Source organism: Parasteatoda tepidariorum, chromosome 4 (assembly GCF_982258835.1).
Source record: "Parasteatoda tepidariorum strain Cologne lab strain chromosome 4, Ptep-v5.0, whole genome shotgun sequence".
Lineage (NCBI taxonomy): Eukaryota > Metazoa > Arthropoda > Arachnida > Araneae > Theridiidae > Parasteatoda > Parasteatoda tepidariorum.
The window spans coordinates 65,354,913-65,374,197 of record NC_141758.1 but is presented as its reverse complement, the minus strand read 5'-3'; the positions used below and the strand labels follow the sequence as shown (position 1 = coordinate 65,374,197).

The window sequence follows — 19,285 nt, the reverse complement described above, 5'->3', positions numbered from 1 at the left end:
TTTAAATCTCCTCAGAGTTATATTTTTAACACTTTAATTCCAAAACATTTTTTGAACCTAACAGTGTGATTCCTTTTTTGTTTTAAAATAAATGGCTGTTTTTTTCCCCAGCCTTTTCAAATGACCAAGTGTTTAACACTTACTAGAAAAGGAGGTAGTATATATGAGCAATTTTCTTTCTTAAGATTATGATTTCTACACCACCAGTTTCTATGCATCAGATTCAAAATATTAAGACTCACTAAATTGAATAGCCCTTCTCCCCCTTTATGTTTTCAAAGAGTTTCTGGAGCACGGTTGAATTATTAGATTATTTTCTGTTTCCTTATTTAGAGAATGAAAGCCTTTCCTGTGTGTAAAATAATCGTGAATATGCATTTTATTTTTCTTAATACTTTATGCTGAAGCTTATCAATTGCTGGGCATCTAAAATAAATTAATTTAATTCTACTTAAAAATGTTTTGTGATCATGAAAGATTAATCTAATTGATATATATTGCTTTTTTTTATATTTATTATCAAGAAATACATGAAAGATAAATAAATTACTATTTTGTCCTTTAACTATTGTAAGTTAGTACTTTTAATATGTTTATGTAAAATATCTTAAAGATAATATAAATTTTAATAAAAGCAGTGCCCAAAACAGTGTGTAGTAATAGAATTTTTATACTTTGAATCCTTGTCTTTATAACTGTAACTGGTGCCAAATCACACCATTATGGCCGTCAGGAAATCTAATTTGTAAATTCCACCCTTCCTCTTTTCATTGTTGGAAAAAAAGATAGTACTCTTGTAGAAATGGTTTACTTAGATGTTTTTTGCTTGATCGAAGCTATTAAGTGATATGTAATTAATTATATTCCTTAAAATGTATTATTAATTATGTGTAATTTTATTATGTAGTGGCTAATATTTCTGTATCTAAATTAGCAACACTAGAGCTATCTCTAACATTCTAAATATGGCTAATTTGAAATTATGAAAGCTTATATAATGTGTCAATAATATCATGCTGGTGCTTACTTTTGAAATGGCATTTACTATTAATAGAAGATAAATGTTAAGTATCCACATGAAAATGCTTGTAAAACAGAAAAAAAAGAAAAAAGACTTGGGAAGCATCAAATTATTTCAAATGTGAAGTTATTGAATATGTTTAAGCAACCATTTATTTAAATGTTTAAATCAAATTTTAACTTCACGTCTTTTCTATGTAATTTGATTTATTTGTCTTTTTTCTTTTTAATTATGATTTTATGAATGCCCATCATCCCACAAGATCTTTCTCTTTTTTTTTTTTAAGAAAAGAAAAAAAAACTTCTGTAAAAATTCAGGATTTTTCAGAAACAATGTTTTCTCTCCAGCTAATATTCTTAAACTTTTTCCAATTCTGTGTATGGGTTCGCTCTATATTATAGGATTTTGAATCCAGTGTGTTTGTGCTTCAAACTTTTAGTTAATTGATTGAAATTCCATATTAGCACAATGCTGATGAACCATGCAGAGAGAATCCTCAAAGTGGTGAGTTCATAACGAAAACCTAGCCGGTTATCTAAGGTAGCTACTTTAATGAAAATTTTATCTAGAGTTTAATAATTTGTCTATATTTTAATCACTTTATTACACAATTGACCATTTCTAGGCTATGGTTTTCTCTTTGACTTTCCAATTTTCATAAATCTGAGACTTTTCATCATTATATGCTTCCCAGTAGCCTTTATTTAACTACTTTGGTTATTCTAAAAAACAACAGTGAATAAACATGTTCATAAATGTGCATATAAGAGATGAGAGTAACAATGTTAGTTACCTTGTCATTGTATAGTTATCACAAATCAATAGTCTCAGAATTTTTTAAACTGTTAACTTTATTAAAAAATTAAATAAAATTACAATTTTTAAACAGAATATTAAATCTTTAGCTTGGTTTTTAGCAAGAAATTATAGTAATTAAAAGTTCAATATATAATTTTGAAACAACAGAATAGTCTTATAGTGAAAATAATGAATATCTTTGTAAAAAAGCTTTTGTTTTAATTTTAATACTTTATTTCTATAAATAGATTTTATTCTAATTTGTAATTGTTGTTGTTTATTTTTGAAAAACATGCAACAAAAGTTTTTTATTGCCGCCCAAAGTTCGGCTTTGTTTTTAGAAAATGCTGTAGCTTGTCAGTAATAGTTACAAACATGCCGTTAACACTATTCAAAGTTTGCAATGACTTGTATAAAAAAACAACTTAGTTTTCTATTGTAAATATATGTATTAAACGCAATAAATTTCATTATTTTTACTACTAGCATGAGGTTTAATTCTTTTTTTACCAGAAATAATTGTATGCACTGGTTTCCCAAGGAACTGCAGTGCAGCTAATTAATGTTATTGAAATTGATGTTATATTAATTCATTTAATAATAGATTCAAGAGTTTCATTTATTTATGATCAATAATACTTTTACTTTGCCTGGGAGGAAAATTAATGAAGTTTGAGAACCACTGTTTTAAATTTTTTTTTCTATATATAACATTTTTTGCATTTATTATTTCTAAAGTTAAATCACCAAACTGATTTTTAAAACTCAAAATTTCAAATGTGATTTCTTTGTGGGTTCCTTTAGCTTTGATTTATTTAAATTTCCGTCATATTTTATAGTTTAAAGAATTTTAATTTGTTTATATTTGCCATAGATATTTTTAAAAAAATTTCATAATTTTTTTTTTTTTTTTTTTTTTGTAGTATGACAAACCTGAATTAATTAATAACTTTACCTTTTTTCCACTGTTTGAATTTTATTAAGGCTAAACAGAAAAACATGTGTATCTAAGTCAAATTATTTAGAAAAAATGCAACACATCTTTTTTAATTAGAAAATATAGTTAAAGCTCCTTCAAAGCGAAAATGCACAAATTTTACGTTATTCTCCCTGGGGCATCACATTAAAATGGGGCATTTATTTCTTTTAGTATTCATTTTTGTAATACAATAAATACTGTGAAGCATTTTTGGTGGAATAAGTAAAAACGGTACCTGGTTTAGAAGATCAAACACAGAACTTTACAAAGCATATAAAGAACCTGATGTCATTAAATTTATTAAAATTCAAAGGATTAAATGGGCAGGCCACATTATAACAATGGAGGATAGCAGGACAACCAAAAAAGTTTTCTATGCCAGGCCCACAGGTACAAGAAAAAGAGGACGACCAAACCTAATATTTTTAGACTGCCTTGAAAAGGACCTACAAATTTTAAAGATAATAAACTGGAGAACCTTGGCTAAGGGAAGAATGTCTTGGCATAGGCTTGTTGAGAAGGCCAAGGCCCATCCTGGGCTGTCGTGCCAATGAGAAGAAGAATACAATAAACCTGTTTAAAATTTTTATACATTAATTACTTGCGCAACTTAAAAAGTTACATTTTTTGCTAGTATTGTTAAATGATAATAAAATAAAATGTTTCATCAATTTTGTAATTAAATATTTAAGTAATTAAAATTGATTACTTTTTAACAATTAGAAACTATGAATTCGCCATAAAATTTGCACTTTAATGGTTTTGTTCCATCAGAATAGACAAATATCTAAAAATATACATTGTTTTTTTTATGTTATATATTTAAAGAGACAAGTCACCTACAGTTATTAAAAAAATCTTTCTGATGATTAATTTTAAATGTTTAACTTCTATTTCTTGGGAAATATTGTCGGATAAATTATAGATTTTAATATTTTGGTGCAAGGCCATGGGCAACCTTTAATTGACAATATATTTTGAAATCTAAAAGAAAGCCAATTTCATTTTTCTACTCAGGAATAGGGTGTTTTTCAAATTCAAGGAGGATGGACAACATTGTTATAACTGAGAATATTTACTTATCTTGATGTTTGATTTATAAATGTTCTGCAAGCTGGATATAACAATAATTTAAAAAAAAATTCTAATTACAACTTCTATATATATGACGCCTATTATAATAGAATTTCGTTTTTTTGAACAATAGTAATGTTCATTCTAGGAGTAAATAAGAATTTCCGATTTCTTTTTATATACCTATAAGATTGTTACTACTTATCCCTCTGTAAACTTATAACTATATCCATTTAGATTTGCTCACGTAAAATATTTTCATTTATGCAATTTAAGTGCAATTTTCATTTATGCATTTTAAGTAAAAAAATCTCATTTTAATATTGAGTAATTTATCTATATTGCCGTAGAACGTCGATCGCTTGTTTCCCATGGGAACATTGTGAGCGATAGATACGAAAAACGACGAATGTAGGCCGATATAAAATATAAAGTAATAACTGGAAAATGTATGAAAAGTATAAGAGAAGTAAACGATTTAAAATTTAATAAGTTAACTATAATCGTAAAAAAAATATGTCTATTATTTAATAATGCTTACGATGCAAAAGTATAAAGATATTTATAAATTTTGGTTTGAATATAATCTTTTCTTCTCAGTACAATTTTTAAAATTTGTATTGCACACAAATACAGAATGATTCATTCATTGTTCTTTCTGGAAATATTGTGGAACCATTTTGACTTCATCAGTATCATTTTGCACTTCTTCAGCTTTTGCAACTATTTCTTGAAATCGACAACTCCACAAGTTTCAACATTTTCACAAAACTGCAACAAACCCTTATATTTCCTTCATCCTTACCATCAGGAGTTAACTATATTCTGAAAACTAAAAAACTTCAGTATGTTTAAATGCGGCAGAATTTCTGAACTGTAGAGGCAGGCATTATAAAAATTGCCTTTGCAACAGGACCATTAAAACAAGACCAAGGGATCGTGGTTCGGTTGTATTTTTAAATAAATCATTTATAAACTTACATCTTTATATTAGTTTTGGCTTGCTTTCGCTATCTAAAAATTAAAGTACAACTCTGCTCTAACATATGTGAAGTTAGAATCAAGTTAAATCACAGATAGAAGATTAACAAAATCATTTTTCTTATTCTGCTAATCTAAAGGTAATCTGCTATATTTGCATTTTAGAATGTACAAAAATGATATTTTTTGCAATAAAAATTTTTTTGAAATGTACCATGGTCTAACACATCAATAAAAAATTTATAAATTATTGTAATTTTTAGAATTTTGTAATAAAATTTCAAATTAGAAAATTAATTTTAATAAATCACTATTTTCTACTAAAAAACAAAGAAAAATTTTATGAGTGTAAAAGATTGATCAAATGTACATACTTATGTCTAAAACTTTGCTTTCCTTGTTGATAAAAAAGTGTACAAATCTCAAATTGAAAATGGAATCAAAATAATTCTAAAAAGTTAATAGGTAATTTAAACAACACAAATAAATTGTAAACAAAACAATAACTTGCACTAGTAATTTATTAATTGTATCAACAGTAATAATTATACAACTAATATTTTTAGGTTATGAAACTTAGAACATAATTTGGTGCCTAAAATGAGGTTGAAGCAACTTATTCTGCTTCATACCCAACTTCAGATTATACCGGTCTTTCACTCTTTTCACATATGATATATCCCTTGCTTTCTTGGCAGCAATTTTAGCCGTGGTTGCAGTGTATCCTATAGACTGGTAGTATTGCAAAACCTTTTTCACTTTTTGTTTGCTATTAGATTGAACTGGTTTCAAATTTTGTTTATAATACAAACTTAATGATCGATGACCCACAGTGGCACCGGAGGGCAGCACTAGTTCATAATCAGCATCACTCAATAATTCATCCATTTCAGCAACATCAACTGGTTCATCTTCACTCTCAACTTTAGAGTAATCATAGAGATCAGCATAATCTAAGAGTGCTTCTCCTTCGTGTAACATTTTGCAGTGACCTTTGTCTATCATATGCTGCTTTACAGACTTGACAGATTTAAAACCTCTCCCTTTACCATTGCACCATAAACATATGTGATCCATGTGAATTTTAGCAGCTAGAGTACCAATTAAAGCATCTAAATCAGTAAGATATTCAATATCAGGAATGAAAAAGGAATGAGCAGAGGTCATGTGGGATACATTGCTCTCGGTTGAATCGCTAACGTTATCACAAAATAAACAGTCGTTTGTATCAATTATAATTCTCTTTCCACCTTCATCGTCATTTTCGTCACAACTTTCCCATTCACCTTCCTCATCGTCATCTTCCCAATCGTCGTCATTATCAGATACATCATTTGCAGCTGGTTCAGCGATAGGTTTTTGGTCGCTTGTCGTAGGTTTTATTTCTTTTCGGGGCGACTTTTTAGGTTTCCTTGCTTCGACGTCCAAGTGTTTCTTGGACTTCAGGTGGTTTTCCAATGCATTGTTGGAAGAAAAATGCTTGTTGCAAGATTCGCATCGTAGTGAAACTTTTTTATCTTTTTCAGCTTCACTTTCTTTGAAGGCAGCCAATCGTTTTTCGTACTCTTCTTTAGACAGCGGAGGTAGCTCAGCAATTTGTCTTTTTAAATTATATCTATGCCAATCAGTTTTGTAATGATCATGATGAAGTTGAGGGACAGAAAACAATAATTTGCAAGCAAGACAGGTTAATGGCATCTTGATAAATTTAAATTGTTTAAAAATCTGATTATAAGACGTATTAAATAAATCTAGTTACTAAACAAATTGATAACATGAACGTTTGCACAACATTACGTCACAAGCACGACGATATGCAAAAACAAAATCAATTTTTAACCATTGTTCGAAATTTGAACCTTGCTTCTAGCTTTCTTACTCTTTACTCCACTAAGTTTGACAGCGTTACCTAGTGGCCATTTAGTGAAACTAAAAAAGAGGTTTCTGCCATTATGGATATTTGATAGTATTGTAAGACATTTGTCCTTGTTGAGGAGAGGAGTTGAATATGAAACATTATGCAGTAGCAAGAAAATTGTTTTTATAGAAAAGAGTAGATATTTGAGCTTAAACAAAGTTGATAATTTCAATTATTAGTTATCACATTTAGTTTAAAAAAATTGCAGTAGAATCAATTGAGATCCAAATAAAAAATTTTATATTTATAATTAATATATTATAGTATACACGAAACGTATTCAATTCGCAAAAATAGAAATGATTTCCTTTTTTAAAAGACAAAGATGGCCAAATTAAAATTTTTTAATCAAGTATGGTGGCGAATATGAGAAATTATTTCTTTGTTTACATATATATATATAACGTCGTTGATAAGTGGAAGGATTAAAACAGGTCTTAGGCAGGGAAGGAGGGTACAAAATTTATTTCCTAATTATTAGACAGAGCAGTCAGGAAAGTGTACACGAAAAGTTGTGGCTCTCGATTATATGTTAGGGAAAATCTTGCAAAGTAAATCCGTAAAATGTTTCAATTTAGGGACAGAGGGAAATCTTAGTAATTGCTATTGGTTTATGAAATAGGTCGAGTGATTCCAACGAAGATTAAAGGGTAAAATGTCTTTATTTAAATTCATGCATACTTTGGCCAAAAATATATTTAAGGACAGGATGAGAATTTAAAAGTGTGAGAAAGCATTTCGATTAGAATAATAAAATAAAAAATAAGGATATTCAGAAAAGAGCTAACATAGAAAGATTAATTGAAAGATAAATTTTACGAATTGCAATTTTATTTTTGATTTAAAAATCTGACTTACACTTACAATGATTTTGACCACCACTATAAATGATAAGTTCAAACAAAAATATACGACATGGGCATGTGAATCAATCATTGAAATGGCCATAAGGCCTCAGACGCCCAGTTCCACTACAACGAACGAGCGAATCAATCATTGAAGTGCTGGAAAAATTAAGCAAATTAAGATCATCTATTTCAGTATGTCTGTAAATATTGTGGGCAGATAGGGTCCTGCTTAGCATTGAATTAAAATTTCTGGTTTGGCATCTATGCATTTATTCGACAGCATGTCTCTATCATTGTCCAACACAGCAGCAGGGATGTGCTCGTGCATTATTCTTGGTAGTAGAGGAACATATTTAAATGAAGAACAAAGTTTTATGTACAACCGAGACCGCAAAAAGCTGTAGTAACATGGCACTGCTTTTTTAACTGACATGAATGGTTATAATGGTATTGAATGTATGGACAGAACTTGTTTATAATACTGATGGGGCTGGAAAGCATAGATAAACTACATCGAACGTTTGTAATATGTACTAGAAACTGGTACATGTATCACCCGTTTTTATGTAGTGTGCAATAAATGAATAAATAAAATTAGATATGACCTCGTGTTAGGCTTGTCAGGTACTATAAGGTTCAAATGGTGGACCTTAAATATTCTAATTATTTAATGATAACTGTTAATTAAGTCACGGCATCAGATACAAAAACGTACCTTTTCTGCATAAGTATACCTTTTCCTCCCGACACATTTGGGAAATATGGTTACAATAGTTTAATTAGAAGAGCGATCTAAAGTTTGAACCCCTTTTAATGTTAGTATTACTTTTTATACATTCCACCATATCTCGAGAACTTTTCAAGTGAATCATAGAATTTTTGCACTAAATTATAAAATATATTTCGCTAACGATAATTTCATAAAAAAAATTTCGTGTAATTATTTTTGTTTACTATTTTATTTAATGATAACCGAGAAAAACTTGGATTGCTTGTAAGGTATATAAAGTTTTTGCGATATTTTAAAGCTATTTTAAATGCCAAAATAAAAATAATTATATTTTTTGCTATTTTAAATGCCAAAATAAAAATTTGATCAAAATTGGTCAAACGTTCTCGAAAAGTATTTTTTTACTAATATGACTTTTTCAATGAATTACATAAATTGTATACACATGAATTTGATAGGAAAATTTTAAAATTATTTATTTAAAGAAAGTACATAGCGCATTATTGCGTCTGATTCCGCATTTTAATTAATAGTAAAGCACTGAAAAATTATCACATTTGAGACTAACTCTATGAACCATTAAGATAGGTCTTTAGTAATTGAAATTCCGATCACTGCATCATAAGTTATATTAGATGCTATCATTTTTTTACGTACTGTTTGTTATATATTTGTAAGTAAACATTTCTTTGAAACTGGATAGTTCATTTAATAAACTAATTCTGTAATTCGATTGACAAATGAATAAAACAAACTACAATAGTAATAAATACAAAGCATTTTATCGTGATCTTTATTAAATATTTAAGCAATCAAAAATTTACAAAATCGTTTATAAACATTTTAACAAAACAGTTTTAAAACATAAAAATAATTTTTGATTAATTTGTTTCAAATAGTACGTATAAAATATTAATATTTAAAGGAGAAAATAATAAGCGAATTTTTCTAGCAAATATATCTTTAACAGTTGAAGAGGTTTGGGGAAAAAATTTAAGTGACATTTCAGTGAATTAGAAGACAAAAACACCAGCATTAATGTTATTTAATGCCCTCTTTTGCTAGGCTCATCAATTTTAATTTGAAGCGTTACAAGTTACTTAGATTTTCATTTTACAAACAAGATATATTCTAATGATAATATCACCTTTTGAGCTGTTCCCCCTTAGTTTAACAATATGAAAAGTTTTATGTTTTCAATGTGGGATTTAGAGTATTTTAAACTCTAAACTCTTTAGCTCTACCTTACAAAATGAATTTTTATTACGAGTCATTGTAAACTACTTGAATAAAAGTGACACCAGCGAGAGAGCTAAGAGGATGTTTCTAATTAAATAAAAGGGTTAGTTTTATCAAGAGAATAATGGAAATGCCACTCTTTTTTTATTAAATGACTAAAACTTAATATAAATTACCATCTTCTAACCTCACTTAAACTTTCAAAAGCTCGTTATCAATCAATGCCTCTGAATTGAGGTTTTATTGACTTTTATCAATTTAGAAATGATTTATTTATTTATTTATTCAAAAAGTAAGAGATATATGCAAAATACTCAAATTGAAGTAAGTGCATTAATATGCTACATCAGTGTATAAAAGTAACAGAATGTGTAAATTATTAATTGGAGATTGACTATTAGAGATTGAAAGCAATTTAACTTGTTGGGCTGGGATGCATAATAATCCCAGAATCCCAGATTTTGAAAAAATTATAAATATATGCATGAATAATTTTACTGTATCAATTATTTCTAATGCTAATAAATCAATGAAAAATTTCAGTGTTTTGTTAATTTTTACGAAATATTTTTTTTAGAGGTGGTGAAAAAACAGAGTAAAAAAAAGTAAAGTTAGCCCATTTTTCATACTTAAGTCAGTGCAAGAAAATATAACCGTTCGATTATCAGGTCATTCTTTGTCATATACATGTTCGAATTATATACAAGTCGTGATCATTTTACATCGAATTTATTGAATCAAAAATCAAATTTTTAAATGACGTACTTTTGCTATTACATATGCTACGGAGGATGGAAAAAAATGTTCCATGAAATATATAATTGTTCGTAGCATTGTCTTTATAAGAAGTTTTAAAGCATCAACAAATATTTTAAATCGCATAAAGAACGACGTAATTGATTTTTCAAATCATGATATAAGCAACGACTTACACATTTATATTTTATTTTAAACATTTTTAAATAAATTTGTGTGAATTTAAATATCTTTCTTGACAGACTTAAGATAACCTTAAGACATTGAAGGGTCCCGGGAAGTTTATTCATTTTTAGAGTGCGTTTACGTGACAACACACATCTCATCATTGTATACAAATAAAAGCAACGCTTTATTTGCAATATTATAAGCAAATTTTGTAAACATGATGTCACACTATGACTTCAGTGACAACCACAACCCATGGCTACCATGTCATCGTACTGTTTCAATATCACATTCCCCACTTCATCGAAGTACAAGAGCGAGATGGAGAGTAGTCTGTCCGGAACACAGCATGGCAATTTCACAGCGTTCGTTAGACCCAGTTCGTGTGCTATGCTCTGCACTGTGGCGTGATTTGTGGGACGCTGATTTTGTCCCAGGGGAAAGGAACAGTCACCTTTGCACTGATAAGCATTGTAGCCTTTTGGGCTGATAATCCAGGCTGCCCATCCAATACGGTCAAAGTCGATGTAGAGATCGTGCCTCGAACACGATCCGTTTTTGTCAGAATGTGACCCTAAACTAATTACGTCTCCCCTCTTAGTTCTTGTAAGATCCGAACTGGTAGAAAAATTTGCTTCCAAACCTGAAATAAATTTAAAATAAGAGAACATTTAATTCTTTAGTATATTTTTAATGAAATAAATTAATTAAAACCCTGAAAATAAAAACTGCTGCAAAATTGCAATCATGCAAATGTTGCATTGATCGAAATGAGGAAAGGAAGTTCATAACTTTCTAGCTTAAAGAAAAGCTGATTCGTAGTAAGTTAAAAACTGATTTTTTTTTTCAATACCATAATAATTTAAAGAAAAGTATTACAAAATATTGCCATCCTTTATAATGATTTTAAAATTGCTCGTATTAAAGCTAAAAAAAAGTTATTAACTTCTTACGCTCATTTTGGTGGATTCGAACTTTGCACGGCTAAAAAGGACACTTTTTTCTAAAAGCTTCCAACATGGTCTTTCAAATTGGACCAACAGTTTTACCATGAAAAAATTTTCCAAAACATTTTTTGCTAAATGAAAAATTAATTAGTATGCATTATTTTGATCAAACCCTATATAGGCTAACATGAATGACGTAAAATTTGAAGTGTTGCTATTTGGCGATATTACAACAATGTGTACCATTTAATAATCATTCAAATATTTAATTTTTTAAATTATTAAATTTTATTAGGCAAATGACATAAAAAATAAGATTTAGATTTTTTTTTTAAAATCTGAAAATAGAGAATTTATAAAAATTTTATGGCTTGCAATTCAGAAATTAGTTCATTATTGACAAATTAATTAATAAAGATTAACTATTTTATCTAAATTTCTCATTATATTATGTATATTTCTTCATGCTGATGCGTTATAACTTTTGCGAAAAAATTACGTTGATATGATTTGTTGTTGTTGTTCATTTACGTCGCACTAGAGCTGCACAATGGGCTATTGGCGTCGGTCTGGGAAACATCCCTGAGGATGATCCGAAGACATGCCATCACAATTTTGATCCTCTGCAGAGGGGATGGCACCCCGCTTCGGTAGCCCGATGACCTGCACGCGAAGTCGAGCACTTTACGGTAGAACAGTTTGACGAGGATCAATACCGCACACCCTCGGTCCCTACGCAGGCTGATCCAAGTAGTCACCCACCCGCACACTGACCGTAGCCAGTGATGCTTGACTTCGGTGATCTGCTGGGAACCGTGTCTTAACGATCACTGCGGGACACGTTGATATGAAGAGAAATATGACGCGTTAAAATAACTTTACAGTAACAAACTTTTGAATCATTATAACGATTAAATAAAAAAATAGTCAGCTTTTCAAAACTGCATCTACCCATATTTTAAGAATTATAAATCCGAATCTCTAAATATTTCTTTGAAAAAGTATACTTCTTTCTAAAAAAGTGCATTTTTGATTAATATAAGCATTTTCTATTTTTGCTACAGTTAACTGTACCACATTCTAAGGATATTTCTTTAAGATATTACCGAAGAATTTTACAGAATGAAAAACCGACCACCCAATCAAAAGTTAGACGGTACACTCATCGCAATAATGTGAGCTATTGCAATGAGACATCACTAACTCTTAGGATTTGGACATCAGCACAGAGACAGAAATTCTAGGCTTCGATACTGTGATGATAGTACACTTGCTTATAGTACTACCAAAATATTCATCTGTATAGCATATCGCTGTGCTTTTTAGTGTGTTTCTGCATTTACATATAGGATGTATTTGAACTAATGGTCTAAAAAAGAAAAACTGTTAGGCTATACGTCTTACCTTCAGAAGAAGGTGCAAATTTACCAACTGTTTGCCGACTGTCATCCACAAATAAAACTAATAGAGGTAGTTTATTACTTCGATTGCCTTTTGCAAACTTCACTAGTCCTTTTGGAACTGGCTCATCATCAAGACTTCGAATACTTATGGTTAGACCTAAAAATTAATTACATTTACTTACATGTATAACAGATAATTAAGATTTTTGTAAGATATCACAATATAACTACCAATTTTTACGCTTCTTGGGAATTCATTTACTTGCTGGAAAAATTTATGTTTTAGTCTTAATGGAATTTAAATGATTTTGACCACCACAGCATTTAAAACCATACTATAAAGTTTCAAGAACTCAATAAATTTAACCCATTTCTGCTTAATTTGTTTCATTAATTAATTGTTTGTGACAATCACTTGACAAAATTTGCCATAAAAAGCGTATGGCATAGCAGCTATGCGAGAGAAAAAAATTAAATACTAATTTTATAAAATGGACCAAAAATGACAAATCTTTATTTATCGAGTTTATTTCATTACAAAGTTATAAACGCGACACACACAGCAAAAATAGTTGCACCTCTTATTCTAAACAAATTTCTCCCAATACTTGATCCAGGAGTTTCCTTGTCTTTTGGATTGGGTTCAAAATTACAAAGCTACGGAGTTGAACATTAGTAGTCTTAAACCCAAAAATTGGGCAAGTTTATTTAAGTGTTGATAAAAGAAACCGAAACTCTGCAGGCTTCAGTTTATAATTTTCTACCACTTAATGAAAACGTTTATGGAAATCTTAGCAATCGGAATTTCTGATAGTAAACGAAATGATTTCTTTTCATATTTTTCAGAAGAGTAAAAAGACCGCTTCAATTTTCCAGATTTCCATTATTTTACCAGAACTTCTGTAGCGCAACACGCAATCGGTACTATTGAGTAAATATATTCCATCAGTAGGTAACATACATTTATGTTCACTAATCACTTAATAGGTAATTAATATTTATGAAATTCCCCGTTTTATTTCATAAAATATTCATGACTTTATAAGAAAATATTTAAGATACGATTTTATGATCATTTAAGTAAGTGATTACTTAACATGAAATACGTATTATAACCTTGAAAACTTAATAGATCATTTACATCGTAAATCGTTCAATCGCTTCAATCGGTACTTTATGATCACAGCACTCGGTTTTTAAAATTAATACTTTTTGTACAGAAAGTTTCGAATTCAGTTTACCTGAAATAAATATTGAAACCGCTTTGTATATTCAAGGTCGCGTAAAAATCTTTTTGTTTGCAAATAATAATAATAACAACAATAGTAAATAAATAAATAAATAAAATAAAAATAATAAAAATAAAAATTTTAATTAACTTAGTCTTTAAAGTAGCCTGAAAAGGAATAAATAAAATATTTTTTTATCTCTGACATTAAAAAAATAAAATAAAAAAATATTACGTTTGGTAGACAGAAAAGGAGAAAATAAAATATTTTTTATCTCAGACATTAAAATGAAAATTTTAGTAACTTAGTCTCAAGAGAAGACAGTAAAGGAGAAAATAAAATAGTTTTTATTTCAGATATTAAAACAATAAAATAAAAATTTTAATTAATTTAGTCTTCAAAATAGACTGAAAAGAAATAAATAAATTTTGATTTTTACTTAAGATGCTAAATAAATAAAACGAAAGTTTTATTAACTTAGTTTTTAAAGTTTACATCATATATTAATTTTTAATGCTGTATGCATTTTTTAGTCAGCAAGAAAAAGTAAAACTATTCTAGATGTTTTAAATAATTTTACTATCAACATGGTTCTAAAATACCTATAGTTATAGGCTTATCGGATAATTCGGTTCCTTGTAATTTACAGCCGTCAGTTGTTACATTTATTGCAATGAATCTTTTTAGGCTCAAAACTAAGTGACATGAGCTAAGTTTTCCAATGAGCCTTACGACAGGCCGGGATAGCCCGGTAGGTAGGGCGCTGGGCCCATGTCCAAGAGTTCGTGGGTTCGATCCCCGCCGGCCGAAGACTCCCCGTGTAGTAAATGGTGACTGATGCACGTTAAATCTGTCGAGTCGCAGAGTCCTCCATGGTCCCATAGCAAATCAATACCTCTAAGGGTACTGATCTAGAAGTCCACTTGTCTTCTGGATTGGTTCAAAATTACAGGGCTATGGAGTTGAGCATTGGTAGTCGTAAATCCAAAATTGGGTCGGCTGCTCAACGACGGATATAAAATAAAAATTAAATGAGCCTTACGACATATACATTCGAGAAAAGTATAGAAATACTATATAACACATATATAATTTTGTTGCTCTGGTCTGCAAAGTTCACTGCATGGTAAACTTACAACAAACTTAACAGTGAATAACTTTTGATCTTATAATTGGGTGATGCATTTTTATTTTTATCATGCACTCAGAGGGGTTTTCATCAAAACTGTAAATTTTCAAGAGAAAACTTAAAGCCTTATAATCATTACCAAGATTTAATTCATTATCTTTTATCCAATCAGCAACAGCTTGTTTCACTGAAAATATCTCCCACCCAGTTGAATGAAGGCTGATTCTTCGGGTTTCCAAAACTCTTTTTCGCTTCTTCCTTTTAGATTTCACAGGAGGCAACACTTGATAGACTTTTAGCTGAAAAGAGACAGCGAAATTAAAAAAGTTAAATGACAAATAGTAATTAATTACACACCTGCCAATTTTTATCCTTTCTGAAAATTAACTTTACAAGAAAAAGTAAAAGATGTAGGTAAAAATAACTTTTTGTCTTTGTTACAGGCTTATTAAACCTAAACACAATTACTTATATATGCGATTGACATATTTACATGGTTGTTGAAAACATTTTAAATTAAATTTATTAACACGTTGAATGCCACGGGGGTCACCTGTGACCGGCGAAGCCAAGATAATTCGAAACACATAATTCGAGTAAATGTTTAATTTTTTTATATTTTTATCGTTACTAAAATGGTTTGAAGAAATTAATGCAATATGGAACACACGAAAATAGTTTAATTTATATACACAGAGATGCCAACTTGCTCCGGACAGCGAATAAATATTTCCAAGTGGTAGTTTATTAATTGTGATTCTTGGTTTAATACATTCAATTTGGTAGATTTTTTATGCACCACTATTTCTAAACAATTCGTAGGCTTCTATAAATCACCACTTTTTTCAGATATGTCATGTTAAACCTTTTAAAAAACTAGCAAAATCTGTCTAATATTTGCAAATTTTGTTTGTAATTATTTACCGTTCGGCCAGACGAGCGAGCCATGTAAAATTAGCTTGGCATTCAACGTGGTAACTGAATAACTAAAAAGAAATTTAAAATGGTATTATGTCATTTTAAAAATAAAACATCATGAAAAATCTGGAACAAGTAGGTAGCTATGCGACTAACAAGGGAAACTAGGGAAGTGTGACTCGCCAATTTTGAAATAAACTAGTGGGATGTATGCCTTATGAGGAATTATTTTAGAGGGAAACATTCGTTTCGGCCCATAGAAGGTCCTGTGAGAGATAAAAAATAATTCAATATATAGAAAAATTGGTATTTTATTACTTCAATGCAGACTATTAGTTATTGTATTTGTCTCATAATGTAATTAATTGGATAATTAATTAATTTGCTAATTAATAAATTAATTAACATTCGATTCGGCCCATAGAAGGTCCTGTGAGAGATTAAAAATAATTCAATATATAGAAAAATCAGTATTTTATTACTTCAAGGCAGACTATTAGTTATTGTAACTGTCTCATAATCCAATTAATTTGTAATTAATTGGATAATTAATTTTCTATTTAATAAATTAATCAGGAAATTAATGAATTGTTAATTAATTGTTAATTAATTATTAATTGATTTACAATTACATACTCCAATTAATTTGGAAAGTTTTTTGAAAGAAAAATTTAAAAAATTTGATGTCAATTTTTTTTAAAAATTAACCTAACAGGTTTTTCTGAAAAACTATAGATATATAAAATTTTCGAAATCAATTATGCATTATATAGTACGTAAAAGTACCACAAAATTAATTGGAGTATGAGACAATAACTGATAGTCTGCATTGAAGTAATAAAATACCGATGTTTCTATATATTGAATTATTTTTTATCTCTCACAGGACCTTCTATGGGCCGAAACGAATGTTTCCCCCTAAAATTATTCCTCATAAGGCATACATCCCACTAGTTTATTTCAAAATCTGCGAGTCACACTTACCTAGTTTCCCTTGTAAGTGATCAACATTACAGAAATGCCAACTGTTCCAGAAGAGACTAAATATTTTTTAAAGCGGTAGAAAACTAGATGCGAACTTTTTAAGAGTTTCAATTCGGCATACCTGGAATAAAGTGGCGTATTACATAAGCTTTTGAATTATTTAAAAGTAGTAGTGAGTAAAAGCCTTATTACATCAAATTTACTAAACCTAGAATAGAATCATACATTAAAAGATTACCATTCGAAAATATTTATCCGCTGTCCGGAGCAAGTTGGCAACTCAGATATTTTGTAAAGCTCTAAGTAAATTCATAGTTGCCACAAATATACAAATTTTTGCTCAAGATTTTATTCTAATATTTAATATTAATTTTTCTTCTTAATTCTTTATCATATAAACGAGTCATATTAAAATGCGTTTTTTTAAATTTCTACGATCCATACAAAAGTTTAAAAAGTGGTAGCAAAACTACTTCGTTTCCTCTCTGTTTTTCAAAGAAATTATCCATTCGTGATTATTGCAAACATAAATGATTCAGTATTTATGTAATCAGTGCTACAATCGTAATGTTTTAATCGTAATGTCGTAAATATTTTATAAAATTGAAGTTGTTGCTGTAGTGACAAATTCGCTTCAACTTTTTTGAAATCTTGCCTACCACTTTTTCAAAATTTTAACCTATAGCAGCTGCAATACAAATTTTAGAAAAGTTACCCGCATGCAATGCGTGTAACACGATTTTGATTGCCACTACACATAAATGTTTGTTAATAATATGATACATACCTGCCAACTTTCAATCCTTTCGATGACATTTAAATTATAATTTTAGGCAGAAACTTACGCTGTATTTTGAAAGGACTTATCAGTATTACATATTAATATATATGCTTACTTTTTCTAAAAATAGTGGTGGCAAAAAGATTATAAATTAAGTTTATAAAAGCAAGGAATATATATAAAACATACATTTTACTACCACTTTAAATATAGAAATAAAATTTTACACCAAATGCGTAAAAGTTGGCAGGTATGATGAAACTGAGCCAAACAAGTGCAGAAATGCCATGAGCGACAGAATTAGTAAAAAGTGATACTCAATTCATTTTTATTTATATACATACCTGCCAACTTTTACGCATTTGGTGTAAAATTTTATTTCTATATTTAAAGTGGTAGTAAAATGTATGCTTTCTATATATTCCTTGCTTTTATAAACTTAATTTATGATGTTTTTGCCACCACTATTTTTTTAAAAATTAAGCACATATAATAATATGTAATACTGTCATGTATGTCCACATGAGCTTAATCAAAACTCAGCATGTGTTTCTGCCTAAAATTGTAATTTAAATTCCAAATTTACTACCACAGGGGAAAATCATCCTCGAAAGGATTACAAGTTGGCAGGTATGTATATATAATATCTTAAATTTTTTAACCGTAACTACCACTGGGACTTACATTACAAATTTATTCACATTTAAACCATTAACACATATTATAATCTATGTGCCTCAGGTTCCCAGATAAAATTCTAATGATGATGGTGATTCTTTCAATAGTAAACGAAATAAAAAAAATAATAATACAATTATGTTGCTAATTTTAATAGTCACCATGTTTTGTATTTTTAGTCGCCCATGGCAACCCTGCATGTGGTAATATGAGAAATATATTTCTGTTTACAATTACCTTTCAAATATGGTTTGATTACCCCTCGAAAAAAAAGTATTTTGGAAGAGTAAGATTTGGCAAGTATGAAAAGGAACACAAACACCTATTTTTGACGTAGTATTAAGGGGACAGACACTTCACGATGAAAAACCCGAAAATCGACCAAATTATACTTTTTTCAATTTTTGTTTAAAAAAATAATAGTTATATCTAGCTACAATTTAAAAAAAAAATTTAAATTTCAGTCAATTTTTGCAAAGTTATAAGCATTTCAAGATTTGCAAACAAGGTTTTGTAAACTGTCTGTTTTTATTGTTAAACTGTTTTTCTCAATGTTGTTTTTTACGATAATATTCAAACTTCGAAAAGTTCCTTGCGCATGAGTTTTGAATAAATCTTTATTTTTTCTTCATATATATGATTGGTCTAATGTTCCTTAACCAATGTGATATAAATAAAAGCTGAATACTCACTGAATATTTTTT

General features: G+C 29.1%; 2 protein-coding genes across 2 annotated transcripts in view; both read right to left on the bottom strand.

The window, feature by feature from the left end:
* Positions 1-5,356: 5,356 nt before the first annotated feature.
* Positions 5,357-6,736, bottom strand: LOC107441096 (cytoplasmic 60S subunit biogenesis factor ZNF622). Its single transcript, XM_016054243.4, has one exon. It carries the CDS (start codon positions 6,549-6,551, stop codon positions 5,430-5,432), a length of 1,122 nt encoding a protein of 373 aa, XP_015909729.1. The 5' UTR covers positions 6,552-6,736; the 3' UTR covers positions 5,357-5,429.
* Positions 6,737-9,128: 2,392 nt separating this feature from the next.
* LOC107441097 (bone morphogenetic protein 2-A) overlaps positions 9,129-19,285 on the bottom strand; it is a 51,741-nt gene continuing 41,584 nt past the window's right edge. Inside the window, exons 3-5 of the mRNA XM_016054244.4 lie at positions 15,360-15,519; positions 12,864-13,019; positions 9,129-11,155 (exon numbers count right to left, since the gene is read on the bottom strand). Coding sequence (XP_015909730.1) covers positions 10,749-11,155; positions 12,864-13,019; positions 15,360-15,519 — 723 coding nt within the window. The 3' untranslated portion in view covers positions 9,129-10,748. The remainder of the gene's footprint in view (positions 11,156-12,863; positions 13,020-15,359; positions 15,520-19,285) is intronic.